Source organism: Perca fluviatilis, chromosome 22, assembly GCF_010015445.1.
Source record: "Perca fluviatilis chromosome 22, GENO_Pfluv_1.0, whole genome shotgun sequence".
NCBI classification, from domain to species: domain Eukaryota; kingdom Metazoa; phylum Chordata; class Actinopteri; order Perciformes; family Percidae; genus Perca; species Perca fluviatilis.
The window spans coordinates 17,532,823-17,553,119 of NC_053133.1; the positions used below are offsets into that span (position 1 = coordinate 17,532,823).

Here is a 20,297-nt window from a genome sequence, read left to right on the forward strand (position 1 = left end):
CTTGTCGATTTCTTCCCTTGAAAACTGATCTTTGGTCACTCAGATGAGTAAGCCAGAAAACTGTCAACTGTTCAGCCAACTGCCCAGCAGTCCAGGTCATGTGAGAGTCACATTACACGCACCTGGTCCATTCTCATGCTGAGCAGAGCATAGCAGCCTTAACTGCTCTCAACAAACTCACATATTATTTGGAATTATTTTGTTTTAAGCTGAAAGTTCTTGTACAAAGACAGAGAAACAAAATGAACATGTTAAAGGAGTTTTATTTTGGAAGATGAAAACAATAAAATATAAATAATATTCACAGACTTTTTCATATGAAAATATTTTTCATTTCATAGCTCTGCCTTTAAAAACAAAGTAAATGATGTATGCTGATAGCGGTGCTTTGCATCTGTAAACAAACTAAAGAAAAAGAGCTTTAGCTAGGAAGGTCCTCATTTCTTTCACAAAAAAACAGCATAAAAATCTTTCAAAAAAGAATCATGTATATATTAAATATTGCACTTTTTTTACCACCACATAAAAACTTCCAAATCCTGCCCATTAAAATTGAACACAGAAAATGAACTGCAGGTTGTTAATGCCGTCATTCAAGCAACAACAATCAGCTGTGACAAATCCCCTATGGATATTAATCAGCCTTGTGAAATTAAAGATATTATTGTTTAATGCATATACTAAATAATAAAATCCATTGCAATCACATTGCACTCCACAGCCTCAAAAGGGAAAAAAACTGAAAAGTAGAATGTAGAAAAATGTGAAATGAATAGTGCCATCACAGGATGTCAGAACAGGTGTGCACACTGAAAATTTAAACAATCTGATTAATGTTTGTTTTATGAAAAACTGAAACGTAAATTGTTATACTCCCTATTCTGGGCGCCTGTTACTGGCTACATTTTAAATCCGTGCTCGGGGCATGACAGGAATGTGACTAGGCAGAGTGAGAATGGGCTGTGGAACAGGGATGGAAACTTCAACTAATTGTGTTGCTGATTAATCTGAGGTTATAAAACAGACTAACCTACTGGTCTTTTAAAAGAAGACAGACAGAAGTAGAAGTACTTAATGTCTTCTTGTTTATTCTAAAAACATGCGATCTGCAGCAAAATTAATAAATGCAAAACTCTAAGTTGCACCTAATTGAATGGATTATGTTAAGTTTTGTTCTGGCATCTCTGCATCCACTTTCAGTTTTGTTGTGGTGTTTGTGTTGTTGAGATGGAGATCATTTCTTTGCTTAATTGTTTCCATCCACAGCTGAGCCTCAGGCAAACCTGTCCAGTGGAAAACCTCAGCGCTACTGGAACTCAGCACTGCTTGTTTTTCAGAACGTTGAGTCCTTTCTGGTTCTTTGTCTTAAACGCCATAACAAAGTGGTGGGGGGCGATTTTCCCCCGGCCATCCTCGTCCACCTGGCCCATGAAGACGTAGTTCAAGCCTGGGGAGGTCACACACAAAAAACCTGAATGCAGTGGCGGAACGGCAGAGACATTCAGGGAGGCCAAATATCAGAATCTCCACACGGCAGGTCTGTATACCATATGTTTATATGCATACATATAAACATATTTTATGTTCTGACTGTTTAGACAGTGAGTTCTGCCGCTCACCTCACACTTTGGGGCGAGCTCTATCAACTGTGCGTGATGGCACAGCAAAGGAGGCAAACTCAGAGCCATAGGTTATTCAAAACAGTCAATTACGAACATCATACTGATTATCATCATTTAGATACGGATACATTTTTTTATATATTTTTTTATTTCACCAGCACTCTGTGAACTTACCTCTCCTTACAAATGGACACTTCTTGCACAGGATAATGATCTTGGTGCTCATCGTCTTTCCTGCCTGCTGGATGGCCAGAGTGCCTTCTTTATAAACGTTGATTATAGAGATGGTGGCGTACATACTTCCTCCTCTCATCACCGCAGTAATGACAGTCCCGGTTATCACTGTCATGGGCACACACATACATGCATGACAAATGAACCCATACTGAAAACCCACTAAAATAGTACATCACATAATGACAATATATTTGCCCTTGCTATACACAATACCTGACACACTTCCTCATAAACAATAAAGCCTAGACATTGATAAAGAGATTTCATTTTTATTAAAAGAAACTTGGCAAGACATACAACAACACACAACTCAGAAAACACATGAAGGATATCATTACTGTCATTTTAAGACTTTCAAAAGATAAGCATTTCCAAGATATGGCCCTGTCTGTGACAACGCCAAGTTAAATGTGTGATATCATAATTGTCCAGCAGACAGCTGAAATGTTTTGAGTCAGTGGAACTGAGGTCACACGATTCTACATACTATATACAATCAAAGAGAGAAAACACATAGCAACTGCTTTCATCTACACAATTATTTTTTCTGTTTTAAACACTGTAAGGCAAATGTGAAACTCCATGAGAAATCCTCTTAAAGGTTAATTTCTCTGAAAAAGAAAAGCTACCAACTTCTGTATCTCCCAGATCTTTTTTTTATTTGGTTGTGCTAACAAACTGTTAAGGGTGAAGTTTCCGTCATTTTCTGTTTAGTCTGACTGAGTCTCCAAATGTACTACTGTTTTGTTGTTTGGACATTTGGCAGTGACAGCTGAGTGGACAGTGGAGCCAGTGGAGTGAGAGGGAATCACGTTTCATTCAGCATGAACAGGATTCTTTACACTGATGGTACCAATATGTCTGGACTTCACATACTGTTTCATTTCCTGACAGGGATGAGAATAGCCAGAGGACTGCCTGTTTCAGTAATGTTATTGTATCTGATGCTTCTGTTACATAAACCAGTGAACTGCTTTTGACAATTGAAAGCGCACATATCTCATTGTTAGATTAAACAATACCAACAGTTATGACTTTAAGTGTTGATTCGACAAACTATTTTTAGTCTACCGCCTCGCTACTTCATCATGTAACACATTGTGTGCCGACTCTGCCACCACATCACGGTGATTTTTTTCCACATGCACCACCACGTCGCTTGCCTTTTTTTCTCAGTTCCTGATGCAAATCCAAGTGAACCCTTTGAAATGCCAATCTAACACATGTGGTAAACATCGCTAAGAGGAAAACATCAGAGAGAGAGTAGCAAACGGAGACCGAGCCTGAGTCAACGCGCTCAGTCATTTATTAACAGTTTACCCAAAGTCAGAGGCTGAGTGTGTATGTGTGTGTTTACACTGGAGGTAACTGTGTCCTACTGTATACACTCCTTCACTTCCTGACAGGCTATCAAGGAAGTCTTTGAGATGCGCAGTGAGAAATCAGAGGAGCAAAGATAGTGACATGATTAGGACTGTAAACTGCTTGTTAGGGGAGATTTGGCTGACGTAAATCTTTGAAGAATCTGTACTGTTAAGGTTCATACTCTGTATGTACAGTAACAGTAAATATGTTCAATAATGACCTTAGCAAAGCTGGGACATATTAGTTACTGTAGCTTATGTGGTTTAAATAAATTGCAATAAGCACTGATGTTCTTACCAAAATTGCTGGAGCAGTAATTGCTCTCAAGTGTTCCCCATCTTTTGCATTTCTGCTGGCACAGGGCTACAGAGTACTTTAGAGCTGTGGAAACAAAGAAAAAAAAGAAAATTAAACCTCTGTAATTTTGCCTGCCAGTGACACAAGCATGTAGGTTATGGTTGCATCTATTTCTATTGTGGTTAACAGATTGTTCTCAGTAACATAAGAGTGTCTCCAAATAAATGGCTGCCTGTCAGCCTCAGAGACAATGTGCAGTGTGTAAAATAGCGAGATAATGTGACAAGGGAACATCTGTTTTTCGAGTTAGAGATGGTAAAGAGTCCATAAAGGACAGAACCAAGAAAATACAAGCTGACTGTCTAAATATTATTCTTACTGGAGAGGGAAAAGTCAGGAGTGATAAGCTAACAAGAAAGCGCTGTCGCATGATGGCATCATGGCAGGGAGGCACCGAAATAACCTGGCTTGACTAAGGGGAAAAAACAACAGTGTGTGGAAAAGTGAGTTTGAGTATAAAAATGAGCGGTGATTGCGGGTGCGAACACATGCCCGCATTGTATATGAACTTGTGTTATGTGCACAAGAGAAAATATGAGGAAAAGACGTTTTAAGCATATGTTGTGTTTGAACATGTGCTGCTGTTGGCTGCATCTTTAATATAACCTGCAGTCTCCAGCAGGACAATGATGCATCACAACTGCATGTCAGATTGTGAAGATCCACTATTTAGTTTGACCGTTTGTGTTCATAAAATGGGTAAAAGTGATCCGTTAAACAAAGATTATTTGTAATTATGTTAGCTATTTATCCACATGTACTGTAAAGCAGTTCTGATTCAGAACTCTTAAACAAAAGCAGTCTAAAGATGACTCTAGCAGTACACTTCACTTAGTTCTTTTTTTGCCCAGATCTGCTATCAGAAGCAGATTGCAGATGTCCCTCGTGTTTAAATTTAAAGATAAACCGCACATGTTGGCAAGAGAATCCAGTAGTACAAAGCCAGTATGTCTCATAGCTACGTCAACAAATACAGATGTTAGAAGACCTCTAGAGGTTTTTATTGGATAAGAGTTGCTACCTACGTATGGGCCTGGTGGTGACTGGCTGAGTGGTAGTGGTGGGTGGTATCGTGGTGGTGGGGAATTTCTTTGGTCTGAACTTGTAGTGTCCAATGAAGCCGTCTGCAGTTAGACTGAGATCTGACAGGAACTGGATGAGGAGCTGGTTCCCGTCTGAGAACACTGGCCTGCAAACAAAAACACAGACTGAGTGTAAACTGAGAGGAATTCATAGGATGGATGGTTTTACTGAAAATAAAATCAGAATCACCTACGCTGGGGGGCTGTCTCCACAGTATTTGCCAATTCTCTTGGCGTCGTTGATTTCTGCCCCGTTGAAAATGGAAACATGGTCATAGCGGCAGTAGTTATCCCTTTCCACATCAAACTTTTCGAACTTGACTTCAATAATCTGCAGCAATAGACAAACCACAAAGAAAATCTTTCATCAAGCAAAAGCTTGCAATAGGGCTATCAGGGTAGGTTGTCTGATTAAAGGGTACCCTATCATTTGTGGGATGAATTACACATTGGCCCCTTTTAAAAGAGTACTCCACAGATTTAGCATTACACTGCTGTAATGATGTCAGACTCATGAAGGACAGTTTAAAAGAAGGATCAAAATCTACACAGCAGAACTAGAGATACCATCTTTTTTTATTCCAAACATTCTTCTTCCTTGTCAAAACCTGCCGCCTACATTACCTACAATGCAGGGGGTGTTATGCTAGAGCCACAAAAGGCTTTATACAACTTTTTTCACATATGCAGTAGCGGTTCAATAGGCCAATTTGCCTAAATCTATATTCCTTTAAGAGTTGTTTGCTATCAGAACTTGACATATAACACCTCCTTTTATTAAGAAACATTAAGATGAATTCATGTTGAACTCTCAGACCTGGTTCTTTGGTGCCACTATGTGCCAGGAGCAGGTGACACCAGCTGGGTAGTCCTTCTCAGGCCAGTTGGGAGTTTTAAAAGTCCCAGAGGGCTTGTCCAATCTGCCTCCACAGTACTGTTCCCCTGAAGAGTAATTACTTAAGTTAATCTTGGGTAGTCATCAGGAATCTACAAAATATAATTCCTGTTGCTTATTCATCATCATTTTAGAATGCAGGAACGACATGTACATTATATGATCCTGCAATTAACCCCTACTGTAATAGTTGCTCTCGTAGCCTTCTTTGTCATTATGTGTACCCTATAAAGCAAGTCATTCATTAGTCCTGTGCAGTGAACAGTTTAAAAAAGACGGCATGCTTCCAACGTCCTCAAGCATCTGAGAAACATCAGTTCAATAACCACACAGACTGTGTGAGAAGAACTGAATCTCTCGAAGACATGTTTTCTTTGCAACATGTTGAAAGAAGAAGTACAATTTAGTACAGTCACAAGAATAGACACTTAACAAACGTTGTGCTGTACAGTTTTGACAATGCTCAGAGACTGCACGGCAACAGTCTATCTGCTACCATCCATTGTGTAAGAGCCAGGCAGGCAGGTTAACAGACATTGTCCATTGTACAGCTGTCAGCTCCTTGGGTACAGAGAACCTGCCATTAAAATTCCACAGAAACAGAAGACGTGAATTTGCAACCCTGCAGAGAGGAAGAGGCTCATTCAACTCTAAGTTATACTTCTGACCTGTGGCTTCTACCAAAGTGCTTCAAGAAATGTCAGTGAGAAATTCCACATCATACTGCGAGAAGTGTTAAGATATTCTTCCCTTTTTGTCCACATGCTGGAACCTTAAACCCATACATAGCCTTGTTTCAGACACCCGAAACCCCCAAAGGTCACTGTTTTTACTGAGCAGAAGAAAAACTATACCTCCTTCTGTTTTACTGTGTGTATGCACGCCTGGAAAGTGTTAAGCAAAAGCTGAATTCTAATGAGGAGGGAATTTTTTTCTGCATGTCTGGGTATTGTGGTACCATGCAATGACCTCACTGAATCTACTCGTGTTATACAGCCTTGTTAATGTGCTTTTAAAAGACTGACCCTGTGCCACACAAACACACTCCCAGGCCAGTATCAGATTCCTTTACGGGGTGAAGTCATGGCTAAGACACAGTCTTAGTGTCTCTGTATTACGTGCTTGGGTAGCGGCAATATATTCTCTACACAGCTGATACCCTTGCAACCCTGGCACCTATGTGTAGGACAGCAAAATTAAGAGCCAGCATGCCAAAACTATTCTTCAAGCTTCTTCTTCCCATGTTTGCCTACCTCTCTCATGTGGGTGGGCAGCAGAGAAAACAGCCAGGAAGCCACTCCCAGCTGTGTTGGCATCAGATACCATCTGCAGGAGCATCTTGTTGCCCGTGGATACCAGGGCTCCTGGCTTGAACGTCCCACAGAAGCGACCAAGTCTTTGCACACTGATATGGCCACTGTAAACATCCACATAGTCATAGCGGCACAGGTTGTCGCTCTCCAAGTCAATAAAGCGGAATGACAGGACCACGACCTTTCCCTCAGGGACCTGCGTGGGAATTTACAGCAGGCATTAAGGGTTTAACATAATTACAATTATTGCTGAGAGCAATAAAATGTCACAATAGGTAGGCTACACACCTCCCATGAATGTTGGCTTGTTACTTCAATGATGTCCAGTAAAACAATCATCTCCACATGTGATTGTAGATACTAACAACATGTTTAACAGTAAGCCTGACTTATGTGGAGCAGGCAAAATGAAACTTGGCGCAGCCACATTATAAGTTTGATTGTTCAAATGGGCAGTAGCCTAATGTAAAGGAGCCAGTCAGGAAAACTGCCTTAAGCTGGCTGTGGTGAAGTATTTTTTGGAAGGAAATTAGGAGTTAGTGAATCATACTATTATATTGTGGAGCTGTTTGATGTGTTTTTAGTTGACAATGTATCCATCAATTTTATCATTATTATTATTCTAGGCTATATTAAGAAAGCAAAAGGTGAATTTGAAATTGGACTTACTGTAATCCTCCACACACATTTGGTATTTGGAGGGTAAACTCCTGGGTACCCCTGGCTCCCGATTACTCCAGAATCTCCTGTAATGTTCCCGCCGCATGTGAAGGTTGGTCTAAAGGGGGAAAAGAATGTTTTCTTTTTTCAAAATATCAAATAATGATGTGGTAAAACAATAAACATTATATAGGCTATGTGTTAACGACAGCCTGCGGTAGATATAACACAGATTTAATTCAGTGCGCCATATGTCCTGACTGGAGGCACTCCGGACTGCAGAATATTCCTCTAAATTTATAAACTCCAGTCCACTGACGCTGCTTCTCCACACGCTACATGAGATCGACACCTTGCTCACTCATAAAGCTTTCAAATCAATTGATGAAAAATTGTAAATAAAGGTGTACCTCCGCTGAGACTGCGCACAGACCTCTGTCAAGAACAGTAGACTCCATGCGCAAAAAATACTGCATGTTCTCCACATTGCTGGGTTAAGGGAGCAGGCGCTTCGCCGGTTTTCGCCCCGTGGCATGAATGGCATTGTGTTCTGCAGCTCAAACGGTGGAGTAAAGTAACCAGGAGTTCCTGCAGGGAGTTCCAGTAACTGCAAGCCGTAGAAGATGAATATAGTATTTGTTCTGTCTGGAAGGAGGGACGAAGCACAGGCTGCTGCTTAAAAAAAAAAAGAAAAAACATTAAAGACGCGTTGGGAGGGTGTGAGGTCTCACATTAGTTTCATACGGCACCTGGCGTAAAAAAAAAACCTTGAAGGAAGTGGCATGAATAAACTTGACTCCAGACATACATGAATGGTTTGGCATTCCAAACAATATACCACCATACATATGGCAGATACTTGATAGGCTACCCAAGATCACTAACTCAGTGCCTGCAATGTGCGAAACACAGTAGGATAGTATCATACTGACCAGATGTGGAGTGATAGAGGACAACTGTGGCCTGTTCTATAATAAGAATGTGCATTTTACACTAGCTGATACATCATTATAAGTAGGTGTTTGAAATCGCCTAAGGTAGTGGGTTGTCAGAATAAGAAAATTGATGCAGGTAGCCTAACGTAGAGAGCGAGAGCACCACCTACTGGACTAAATACGGCCCAGCTACTTGGTACATATTTTATTAGCTCAAATACACCGTTATCAATTAAATGACTGCGGATACAAATTGATCTGGCATTATGCACATCTCTAGCATATGTGACATAACAAAAAAACAAAAAACAATTGGAATGGATGCTTTAAATGACCATGTAAAAAGAGATTACAATTTGCAATTCATTGCAATTTTCATACACTCAACTCAACTTTTGTAGGCATACCACTTTTCATGCAAGCATGCAGTCCAAAGTGCTTCACAGACAAAATGAAAACAACACAGTTGAAAACAAAACAAAAACAAAACAAAAAATGAGTAAGCCGTTGACTAAAAATTACAACAATAAGACAATACGTTAAAAATCATGAAAGCCAGCAGAATAAAACAAACACAGGGAATGATATAAAAAATACAAATAATTAAAACGTTTAAACTAATGATATAACATTACCCCAAATTGAAATTACACGGCTATTTGCGTTTTTTTGTTCATGTAAACATGACCACCAAAGAATGGCTGTAAATATAGGTTTAGCCAGAGCCATGTCTTTCTCTATCACTCTGGGTTTAGCCATCACTGGTTCGGTGATTGATTGTGTAGCCTGGAGTGCACGTTTGCCGCTATCTTCTAATCGATGATCGATTTTATTTTAGTTCAACAAAAGATGGCGGACCGAACGCCTGGTGGCTCTCAAAAAGCTAGCGCTAAGGTGAATTTACTGTTTTTACATGCATTAGCTATGTCTTATCTGTTGTAATGAAAACATTGTAAATAATATTATGAACCACAACGTTGACTATTTACATATGTATAGCCTGTAAGAGACTAGAGTCGCGAGTGTGCGCAACGGTGTTAGCTAACTACTAACACGCTAAAGCTAACGTTACCCTTTGGCCACACTGGCTAATTTAGCTAAGCTAAACTAAGCGATTTAACTAACGTTACCACAAGGAGTACTAGTCAGGGCAGTTGACCCTGAAATGAATAGTGTTTGCTAACCAGCTGATACGGATATAGTTAGTCTTCAGGACAACGTTTAGTTGATATGTGTTTGGATTTAGAAATAGTACATGTAATATTTTGGAACTCGGGCCTAACAATATTTTAGCCTTAGCTAGCTCCTTGTAACAGTCATTCAGTCGGTGGTGCTGCAGCAGATACCTGCTTGTTAGGCCTCTGGCTAATTTTGCTAAGTTGTCACTACTTCTGATGTCCGGCTGCAACTAACGTTACATAGAAAATACGCATTAAATGCAAAATACAGAATCACCATCAAAGGTATAGGCAATGATCGCAAACTACGATTGGACACTTGGCTAACCGTGTAGTGCGAGTTGCGTGTTGTTACGGCCATGGATCCCGCTTAATCTTCCTGTCAACATGATTGCTGTACGCTTTAGCAATCATCTGAATAATACTAACTTGGAACAACGACGTAAAGTGATCCGTGTGATGGCCTGGATATGAGGGCAGCAGAGACTGTTATTACTTTTAAAAGCATACTAGACTTACCTTTTTATTCTGTTTTTTAAGTAAGCTGTATTTATTTATGTTTATTTATCTATGCATTTCAGCCTGTTTTACTTCTTGGTGTATGTTGGTATATATATACCAAGTTGTAGTTTTTATCTATTTCTAAATCTGCCTCTGGTGTTTTCTTAGTGTAAATTGATGAGATTTAATAGTGTTTCCACAGCTCCTGTTTTTATTTTTAATGAATGCTGTTATTGAGTGTGTTATTAATTACAAAGCCACTTATTGCTTTGTGTGGATTCTGGGAAGCACTTTGTGTTACATTTTTATGTATGAAAAGTGCTATACAACTAAACTCTTGATTGATTGAAATGTTATATGCCCCACATTTAGAGTTGTATTGTGAAACTGTGAAATACCTTTTAAAGCCAGTCAACCATGCATTGTTTACATCAACAGGCGCTGCTTGAGAGCAAACTGAAGTCTTTCAGCATTGGTAAAATGGCAGTGGCAAAGAGGACCTTAAGCAAGAAGGAACAAGATGAAATAAAGAAAAAAGTAAGTATTGGCTTCCTTTTTAGAGAATATTGTCTATTTGATCTGTGGTAACTGGGTACACATTGTGTAAAGATGTTTCTCTGTAAGTTGATGTATGTATTTATTTACATTGACACTGGCGTCTATGTTCAGGAGGATGAGCGGGCAGCAGCAGAGATTTATGAGGAGTTTCTTGCTGCTTTTGAAGGAGGAGGCGATGGCAAAGTCAAAGCCTTTGTCCGTGGTGGTATTGCAAATGCAACAAAAGGTACAATATTTCTTGTATTATTCCCAAATGAATTGAATAATATGTTTTGGCAAAAGCACAGTTCACAACATCCTCCATCCACGACTTGAAAAAGTGAAATGCTAATGTAAATGTAGTGGAATTCAGAACAAACACACTCTTTGACCTTTCAGAGGAGGCAGCTGCTGATGAGAAGAAAGGGAAATTGTACAAGCCCAAGTCACGTTTTGAGACCCAAACCCCAAAAAGCTTCTTGCCTTTGGAAACCCCACCTCAGTTTTTACCAGTAGACAAAAGACATGTAAGTATTACCACAGTCAACAAGTAGCCTTTCTTGTTACTGATGTAGTAAGTTGTGCTTTAAAACTTTGACTGTTGATATTATTTCCAAATGTGTATTTCAGCCTGTGAAGAAAAGTACTGAAAAGGAAAAGAAGAAGAGCAACTTGGAGCTATTCAAAGAAGAACTTAAACAGTAAGTTTCAACACACATCTGTTTTAATCTTTCAATTTTTCTTGTTTAGGGCAGTGGAAACTAGTATTTCTCAGGTGTTATGGTGTGTAATGGTGCGGTTCCAAAAGTATGAACGTTGTAATAATTTTAACATATGTTGTGTGTAATTGTACTTCATGGTGTTTCCTGCAGAATACAGGAGGAAAGGGATGAAAGACACAAGCTGAAAGGACGTGTTAGTCGTTTCGAACCTCTCGCGGGCACAGATGGAAGACGCTCATGTAAGTGTCTTTAAGCTGCATGACTGTTCCATGTACTAACTTGGCCTGAAATGGCGCCGTCCTTCATGCCTTGCTCCACTCACCCCCCTTTGTCCACTTTTGCCCTGAAACAAAATTTATACTGCGTTTCTGCTTCTTTTAGCGGATGGTTCTTCAAGAAGAAACCGTCCGTCCAGTGGTAATTTTGACTTAATATAGTGGCCGTGAATATCTTCATCTTGCTAAGAAAGTATGTTGTCTTGTCAGACAGCAGTAGGAAATTCTTCTGTCTTTTCTGTCTCTGCAGTTTTGGATGATTGTGCGCCAGGTTCCCATGATGTTGGAGACCCATCCACCACTAACTTGTATCTCGGAAACATCAATCCACAGGTGAATTTCTATCCAAACATTTATAAAGTAAAGAAGAGACGGGATGACATAGCTTTGCTGTGAACAGGAGGGCTTGATTTGAGTGTGTTGTGTTTATTATTATATACCAAAAGGAAATGTGTTGCTTATGCTCTTAATGTCAAGTGGTTATGTTGGGCAGATATTTACCCAATGTCCATTTATGAAGCAAGAATAGTATCCATGTATGTCTTTATCTTTTAGATGAATGAGGAAATGCTGTGTCAGGAGTTCGGCCGCTATGGCCCGCTGGCCAGTGTGAAGATCATGTGGCCGAGGACAGACGAGGAGAGGGCTCGGGAGAGGAACTGTGGCTTTGTGGCTTTCATGAACAGGAGGGATGCTGAGCGAGCGCTCAAGAACCTAAATGGTACAAAGCAGGATTTTTTAAATATTAATTAAATAAATAAATCACATACTTTCTTTCCAGCCATTGTAAATATTTTTTTACCTCTTTTACAGGAAAGATGATAATGAAATTTGAGATGAAATTAGGATGGGGCAAAGGCGTGCCCATTCCACCCCATCCCATCTACATCCCTCCTTCCATGATGGAGCACACACTCCCACCACCTCCCTCTGGCCTACCCTTCAACGCACAGCCCCGGGAGAGGCTAAAGAACCCCAATGCTCCATTGCTTCCTCCACCTAAAAACAAGGAGGAGTTTGAGAAGGTAACTCAGCATGTCAGCCTAGGATTTTCTCATGGGTTATGGCAGTGTTTTGTAAATTCAGCTGGTAAGATGTTAGCCTTTATCATGAGCAGTCAGTACAAGCTTTAATCCAGTTTTGTGATAGCTTTTGTCTTGCTGAATTAAACTAGTTTTGCACTATATATCAAAGTGTGGGTATAATGAAATGTTAGCGTGTGGAAAATGGAAAAGTGTTATGGTTAATGAAGACAGTGTCAGGGGTGTTTGGCCTTTAGTAAAACTGACAGCAGTAAAGGAAAGTTGTTGTCTTTAAAATGCATTTTTTATATTTTTCACCTGTTGCCTTTTTAACAATACTCACATTCTATGTTTATTATCTGATGTGACTTCATATACAGACTCTGTCGCAAGCCATAGTCAAAGTGGTTATCCCAACAGAAAGGTACATGTTTTTCTTTTTTTAAATTGGTGTACAAACATAGAAAAAACATCCCATAATGAAGCTAAAGTTTGATCGGTTGATCACTGCATGCTACAGGGGGCTGGTCCGTATGGGTGAGCAATGGTTGAGGCTATTGTACAATCTCTTCATATTAGTAGATAGAATAATACTGATCGACGAATTTGTTTTGTAACTTGCTCTTTCACACTCCACCATCACTCATATTTCTTTTAAAATATGTAGCAAACCATCATTATAGTGCTTATTAAATATGCTGTTTAGAACCAAACATCATGACTTTAGTCCATCACAGTTCCACTCCATACATCAACATTTAATTGTGTTGTTTTTCAACTTTAGTTGTCACTCTGCCACATACAGCCTGCTGATTCTAGTTCTGTAGTTGTGAAATCCTGCTCTCTGACCATTGCTCACTCAGACTGTCTACCCCCTTGGCCTCTGTCACTCTATCGGGAGCTCACTAAATCTGGCCCCTGCCAACAAATCCAAACCTGCCAGTATTAGTCTATAAATGACCTTTGACATTGGCCTTGGTGAGCAGCACAAGTTGAACTGTCTGCAGCAGCGAGGGACCTGAAAAGCATCATGGGATGGATTGGGAAAGTATACTGAATTTTACCCCGCCATTGGTACGATCGGCTCCAATACAAGTAAATGTGATCTGTGTTGTAAAATGAAAGACATCCTTTGTCTTGTTGGCCACTTTAGCACTATTTTTTTTTCTGCTTTCTTTTTTTTTTCCCACATTTTTTTCAAAAAAAATTTAAGTGAGCCTGTATTGCTGCTGTATCTCAGTCACAATTATCAACTCCACCAGCAGATAACATATTTAGCCTATTTAGGCCAACAATCCTGTACTGCTTTGGTTCTTCCTCACTTTACATTAGTCAGGACATGAGTGGGAAATGAAAGGCACTGTATTGACAGACTTTTCAGTTAATACAGTGTCTTGTCAATGACTCTCTTCTATTTCCCCAAGTTCTTCAGCTTCACTTTGTGCCCTTTTTTTTTTTTTTTCTTTCAAAATTGAATCAAGGAAGAATTCAAAGAAAGGGTCCAGGCAGTGCAATGTAACGTAAAACCTGTTGCACTGTAGCCTTAAAGAAAACCGGCATGAACTTAATGATTTAAAAGAAGATGAGAACAAATTCTACTGTTACCTGAATTGTTAATTTTTTCTTTTTCTTTTTAAGTAGTTCTTGATTTATATGAAAGTTTTACTGTAAATGTTTTGATTTTTGGCAGCATTTATGCAGTGATGTTGTACATAGGCTCAGAGGCACAGTTACATTTAATTTATGCCTGGTCACGTAACACTGTTTGACAGTTGTCTCTCTTTTAAGATGCTTCTCACTTGATTCTTCACAGTAAATTAATAATAAATAGAAATTATTGTATATTTCGGCTTTAAGTGACATCTTCTGCCAGGTGCATTAAAGCAATTATGACCATGGCAGTGCACTATTCAGTTGCAGCCTATTGCATGTTGACATCTGCAGTTATGCCCTGCAACATTTGTTTTGTCAATAATGCATCATGTCTGTCAAGAGACAACTGTTCTGAGTGTCAAGCCACCAAGCAAAAATTAAACTTAACCTTAACAGACAGGCTTTTTGTAGTGGTCAAGAGTCAGGCCAGTCTGAATCCGTTTGTTTTAACTGTGTTTTTCTTGTAGGAATTTGCTCTCTCTCATCCACCGAATGATCGAGTTTGTGGTGCGTGAAGGCCCAATGTTTGAAGCCATGATCATGAACAGAGAAATCAACAATCCCATGTACAGGTCAGTGCAACTGCGCATCAGTAATGTATTCCCTTTTATCATTTTAGTAGTTTTTGCAAAGTTATGATGCATATGCTCATGTTTATGATTTTTCTTCCAGGTTTCTATTTGAGAACCAAAGCCCAGCACATGTATACTACCGGTGGAAGCTGTACTCCATACTACAGGTTTGATTTCTGTTTAAAAATTGCTTGAGTTCAGCACAAAATTTCATTGGTATTTATCTGACATTAAGGAAAAATATATAATGTTTTGGAATCAGTGTTGGGAGTAACGCATTACAAAAGTAACGCAATTACAGTAATGTATTCCTTTTTGCTGTAACGCAGTAATATAACGCATTACTAATTAAATTTCGGTAATATTATACCCGTTACAATCTCAGTAACGCGAGTTACAACGCATTTTAACGTACCATTTTTTTAAGACTTTCCCAACACCGCGAAACATTTGTTCACAGGAAGAAAAAAAAGCCATGAGTATTATTTCATAGCATCTGTGTCCCAACAGGTGACGGTACGTCAGCGCGGACACCAGTCAGTCCGAGCCGCTGACAGATTTAAACATGTCGGGAATTAATGTTTAGGCTTGCTACACGTAAATATCATTGCAGTTTACCAGCCGTGGAGAGTTCTATGCCTGTAGTGGAATGGCTTCGAATGACACGCTTGTCTTTTACTGTGACCATTTACTGTACAATATGTTGCAGTTTTACAAACAAGAAAGTGAGCAACTTAGCTTGATGGACATGTGTTGCATCTAGGGTCTCACGCTTTTATATATATGTCAATGGTCTCATGTTCGTCTCAACACAAGCTAGCAAGAGTGCACAACAGACAACTTCCGTGTAGGCTACTTTAAAAATAAAAGCATTTCCTGTGACAGTTCGCAGTAAAACTAAATTACTGTTAAATAAGGTTGTGTACCTTTTCACATATCAGCTGTAAATCAAAGTACTGTAAATAATGTAAATAGTGAGTTTTAATCGCACTACAATTGACAATTTCCTTTAGATTGTTTTAAACTAAACAACATGAATTTCTTATTCAAAGTGCTTTAAACAAACATTTTACAACAATGCCGTACTTAAATTCAACTGTAAGTTACTTTGAGTATTTTCATTTTCTCCTACTTGCCTATTGTATGTTTTACTTATCTATTTTTATAGCTTTAGTTAATTTGCATATCCATATTAATTATACAAAATATTATGAATAATCTAGGATGTATTAAAGTCGATAAAGAGGAGACTTTATTGATCCGGTGGTGAAATTCACAAGCTACCTGCCAAGTCAAACTTCCGCTGGTATTTTGGCGAAAGTAACTCAAAAGTAATGCAAAAGTAGTGTAACGCATTACAATTCAGAGACCGTAATATAACTAATTACTCTCAAATGACAGTAACTATTAATCTATAATGTATTACATTTTGGAAATAACTTGCCCAACACACTCTGGGATCACAGTCCAGCAGTTTTGATATTAACTGTAAATTAATTGCTCAGGGTGAAGCACCAGTCAAATGGAAGACAGAGGACTTTAGGATGTTTAAGAATGGCTCGTTGTGGCGTCCACCTCCTCTTAATCCATATCTCCATGGGCCTTATGATGATGGCGAGGAGGAGGAGGAAGAGGAGGAGGGCAGCAAGAAAGGCTGTTTGAAGGAAGAGTAAGACCATTTCCTTGAATCATTTTGGCATATATTCAGTTTAAAATGTAGTCTAAAACTGTATCATCTCATGATTTACAAATGTATTAAATTGCCCTGCTGTAGGTGAACCTGAATTACGCTTAATTGCCCTTTATTCCTGCAGAGAGCGGGACAAACTAGAGGAGATGCTGCGTGGTTTGACTCCCAGGAGGGGAGACGTAGCAGAAGCCATGTTGTTTTGTCTCAGCCATGCCGAAGCAGCTGAAGAGATTGTCGAGTGTGTCACAGAGTCTCTGTCCATCCTCAAAACCCCTCTACCCAAAAAGGCAAGATATAGCACTGAAAAGGACCAATAAATGGTCCTCATTCTGGTGAAAAATTTAAAAAAAGAATGACCATTTTCTCTTTTACATTTCAGATTGCACGGTTATATCTAGTTTCTGATGTGCTGTACAACTCGTCTGCCAAAGTATCCAATGCATCTTACTACAGAAAATAGTGAGTTGTGTACTCTACCTTCCTCGACTACATTACACAGAACTGTCAATTTAAAATTGGAAAACCTAAGTCACCTACTTTTGTTTCAAATTCACAATATTGCTCTTCCCCTCCTTTCAACAGTTTTGAAACAAAGCTCTGCCAGATTTTCGCAGACCTCAACGCGACATACAAAACGATACAGGGCCACCTTCAGAGTGAGAACTTTAAGGTACCAAATGTCCGACCAAGTAAACTAATAATTTACCAGTTTATCAGTTTGTCACCTACAGCATGTCACTCAACCCTCCTTGTCTGCTTTTCTTTTTGGCAGCAACGAGTCATGGCATGCTTCCGGGCATGGGAGGACTGGGCTGTGTACCCAGACCCCTTTCTTATCAAGCTGCAGAACATCTTCCTGGGTCTAGTTAATCTCTCTGCAGAGAAGGAACCCCCTGTCGTTATTGTGGAGGTAAATGATGTACCAATACTTTTGTAATATCCTCCCTTTTCTTCTACTTTTAATTCTACTATATTAAATTGGCTTTCCAAAGCTATTCCATGAGTTACTAAAGTCCTAGCTTGATTTTATGTTGGTGCTGTCTTTGGCCCAGGCTGAGCCAGCAGAGGACATTGATGGGGCTCCAATAGTGGAGTATGTAGATGGCGCTCTGCTGGAGGACGTGGATGGGGTGCCAATTGACGCAGGGCCCATTGATGGGGCCCCTATTGACGGAGCCCCCCTGGATGATTTAGATGGTGTTCCTATCAAGCCCATGGAAGAAGACATAGATGGAATACCCTGTGAGTTGTGTAGAGACTAACATAGGATGTTGTATGAGGTGGTGGTTGTTATTGATGATCTCATTCCAAATGTTCCACAGTATGCAGCTTTTGTACCGTGTTTCAATTTCTTGCTGTTTTTTATAGTGGATCCGTCCAAGGAGTCGGCCTTCAAGGTTGCACCCTCGAAATGGGAAGCGGTGGATGAGTCTGAGTTGGAAGCTCAAGGTGAGACCTTTTTTAAGTGGCATCAAACTTCTAACTTTTAACATGTGAACAGTCTTGACTTCAGTACATGAATTATCTCTGTCACCAGTTTGGTTGTGTGCATTCTTAGTTGCAGTTATGCTGTCTTTTGTTTGCTCCTTAGCTGTGACAACTTCAAAATGGGAGATATTTGAACCGCCAGAAGAAACAAAAAAGTGAGTTTTGTGTGTGCTATCTTTTCAGGATAATGGACTGTTCTGTGAACACATTGGTGCACCCTTAACCTTTCTTTAATGAACTGTTTCCAATTCTGAAGGAATGACGAGGACAGCGATGATGATGACAGGAGCCCTCGCTCAGAAGATAATCAGAGCTACTCCAACCCCATCAGAGATGAATCTGATATAAAGGCCAAAATGTCTGAAATGAATGAGGAGAAACGCACAAAGCTCAGAGAGATAGAGGTACTCCCCATACTACGTTCTAGAGCTGGGCGATATTGAAAAAATCAAATATCACAGCGATATTGTAGGGTTGATTATTGGTGCTTTCACAAAATCTTAATACAATGAAGGGTTTTGACCAATAATGTAGATACATTGAGTGGGTAAAGGCAAATGATAAGTCTGGTAAGTTCAGAAAATGACATCGCTTTGCTGTAATGTAGCCTTTAAAACCAGGAGAGACAAGATATGACACGTGTTATTGTGTCATATCACGATAAGACGATCTAGCTTCATAGATCAATATAATATTGATATATTGCCCAGCCCTACTACATGACCAGCATATTATGTTTGTGGTGTTCTGTATGCAAATGAAATCCATTGTTTTGACCACTTTCCTTTTATTGTATTGTTCACCCAGGTTAAGGTCATGAAGTTCCAGGATGAGCTGGAGTCTGGGAAGAGGCCCAAGAAGCCTGCGCAGAGTATTCAGGAGCAGGTGGAGCACTACAGGGACAAACTACTACAAAAGGTACCGAGTTAGGCTCTGCACATTTTACTATAGGTGATATCAAATACAGGAATTAAAATTCAAAATTGGGGTCATTTATTGTTCCCTTATTGTAGGAAAAAGAAAAGGAGAAACTTGAACGGGAGAGAGAGAGGGAGAAGAAAGAAAAGGAGAAAGCTGAAGCACGGTTGAAAGACTTGAAGAAGGAAAAAGAGAAGGAAGACACACCAACCAGGAAAGAGAGGTGAGAAAACCAGTTGGCAGGCTGGTTAAGGTGTAGTTTATAAAACATGGGATTTGTTTAATTTCTCACAGATATTTGTCCTCTCTGGTTGATAGGAAGCGGCGTCACAGTGGGTCCCCCAGCCCAACGCGGACTAGCAGCAGACGAGGCCGCTCAACCTCCCCCCGTTCAGAGCGGTCAGAAAGATCAGAACGCTCCGACCGCTCGTACTCTAAAGACACATCTTCCCGCTCCACCCATAAAGACTCCCCGCGCTCCAGCAACAAAAAGTCCTCTAAGAGGTAAGAGCTGCCCAGTGCTTCTCCTGATGTTGTCAATAGAGCCATGTTTTGGTTAACTATAGGTTCTTACCTTGAAACTTTTAGCTGTAATTACAAGGTCCTGTGTGTCCCACTAGATCACCCTCACCTCGCACACCCAAACGATCCAGGAGGTCGCGTTCCAAGACGCCCAAGAAATCAGCCAAGAAGTCCCGCTCCAAATCAAGGTCACCCCATCGGTCTCACAAAAAATCAAAGAAGAGCAAACACTGACACACATTTTCTTTCAACCTCCAAACCAGCCTATCCTCCTCCTTCCCTTTTTCTGCGCTGTTGTATAAAAGATTGACTGAATGATTTGGCAGCTGAAGATCTCTGCTCAGATGTTAATGTATAGACGATGAAGAGTGGAGGGTGTTGCATGGGTTGCCATCTGGTGTATCAAATGGATGGGGCCATTGCTGTTTTATATTGTACAAAAAATAATGTGCTTGTGTGTCCTGATTCCCCATCACCTCCCAATGGAATTCATCCATGTGGTAGACCGCACCCGTACAGAGTGTGATGACAATAGTCATATTCATGCTGTCATTTTCTGTTTTTGTAGTTCACATTAAAAAGAATTCCTAATAAAGTATTTTTGTTGTTGCATTTTCTCCTTTTACAGGGACTGTAGAAATAAGAGGGGGGATGACATGTCACAAGGCTGGAGTTGAACCCAGGACGTTGTGTTATACAGCATACGCTATAACCTCTTAAGATACCAAAAAACATTCCAACAAGTGTTATTTT

At 39.9% G+C, this 20,297-nt stretch overlaps 2 protein-coding genes across 6 annotated transcripts; one reads left to right on the top strand and one right to left on the bottom strand.

Moving 5' to 3' along the window:
• Window positions 1–243: 243 nt before the first annotated feature.
• pcolce2b (procollagen C-endopeptidase enhancer 2b) lies at window positions 244–10,167 on the bottom strand. 3 transcript variants are annotated; one of them, XM_039790495.1, is made up of 10 exons: window positions 10,074–10,167; window positions 7,942–8,203; window positions 7,541–7,649; window positions 6,812–7,067; window positions 5,481–5,605; window positions 4,858–4,994; window positions 4,607–4,770; window positions 3,522–3,605; window positions 1,797–1,964; window positions 244–1,447 (listed from the first exon to the last, which is right to left on the bottom strand). In XM_039790495.1, the coding sequence occupies exons 1-10, from the start codon at window positions 10,150–10,152 to the stop codon at window positions 1,317–1,319; spliced, it is 1,515 nt and encodes a 504-aa protein (XP_039646429.1). In that variant the 5' UTR covers window positions 10,153–10,167; the 3' UTR covers window positions 244–1,316. The 3 variants fall into 3 exon arrangements, with proteins under 3 accessions (XP_039646429.1, XP_039646431.1, XP_039646432.1); XM_039790497.1 differs by lacking the exon at window positions 10,074–10,167 and adding an exon at window positions 9,973–10,035; XM_039790498.1 differs by lacking the exon at window positions 10,074–10,167 and adding an exon at window positions 8,464–8,572.
• LOC120552418 (U2 snRNP-associated SURP domain containing) lies at window positions 9,252–20,142 on the top strand. Of its 3 annotated transcripts, XM_039790492.1 has the most exons (26): window positions 9,252–9,360; window positions 10,584–10,682; window positions 10,815–10,929; window positions 11,082–11,209; window positions 11,313–11,383; window positions 11,555–11,643; window positions 11,786–11,821; window positions 11,930–12,012; window positions 12,235–12,400; window positions 12,493–12,704; window positions 13,082–13,125; window positions 14,822–14,926; window positions 15,027–15,093; window positions 16,432–16,595; window positions 16,741–16,903; window positions 16,996–17,075; window positions 17,199–17,286; window positions 17,389–17,526; window positions 17,669–17,858; window positions 17,985–18,065; window positions 18,208–18,259; window positions 18,361–18,508; window positions 18,912–19,022; window positions 19,118–19,245; window positions 19,341–19,526; window positions 19,643–20,142. In XM_039790492.1, exons 1-26 carry the CDS (start codon window positions 9,286–9,288, stop codon window positions 19,776–19,778), a joined length of 2,955 nt encoding a protein of 984 aa, XP_039646426.1. In that variant the 5' UTR covers window positions 9,252–9,285; the 3' UTR covers window positions 19,779–20,142. The 3 variants fall into 3 exon arrangements, with proteins under 3 accessions (XP_039646426.1, XP_039646427.1, XP_039646428.1); XM_039790493.1 differs by lacking the exon at window positions 11,786–11,821; XM_039790494.1 differs by lacking the exons at window positions 9,252–9,360; window positions 10,584–10,682; window positions 10,815–10,929; ... (5 more) ...; window positions 12,235–12,400; window positions 13,082–13,125 and having other exon boundaries at window positions 12,521–12,704.
• Window positions 20,143–20,297: the final 155 nt, after the last annotated feature.

What these genes read in the sequence shown, in the direction of transcription:
- LOC120552418 (XM_039790492.1), top strand. Translation starts at nt 9,286, where the DNA reads ATGATCGATTTTATTTTAGTTCAACAAAAGATGGCGGACCGAACGCCT. An exon ending in CTCAAAAAGCTAGCGCTAAG is followed by an intron (nt 9,361 to 10,583) that starts GTGAATTTACTG and finishes TTACATCAACAG; the next exon opens with GCGCTGCTTGAGAGCAAACT. An exon ending in GGGACAAACTACTACAAAAG is followed by an intron (nt 19,023 to 19,117) that starts GTACCGAGTTAG and finishes CCCTTATTGTAG; the next exon opens with GAAAAAGAAAAGGAGAAACT.
- pcolce2b (XM_039790495.1), bottom strand. Translation starts at nt 10,152, where the DNA reads ATGCTTTTAAAAGTAATAACAGTCTCTGCTGCCCTCATATCCAGGCCA. An exon ending in TGTGCGCAGTCTCAGCGGAG is followed by an intron (nt 7,650 to 7,941) that starts GTACACCTTTAT and finishes TTCCCCCTTTAG; the next exon opens with ACCAACCTTCACATGCGGCG. An exon ending in TGTGGAGACAGCCCCCCAGC is followed by an intron (nt 4,771 to 4,857) that starts GTAGGTGATTCT and finishes TTTTGTTTGCAG; the next exon opens with GCCAGTGTTCTCAGACGGGA.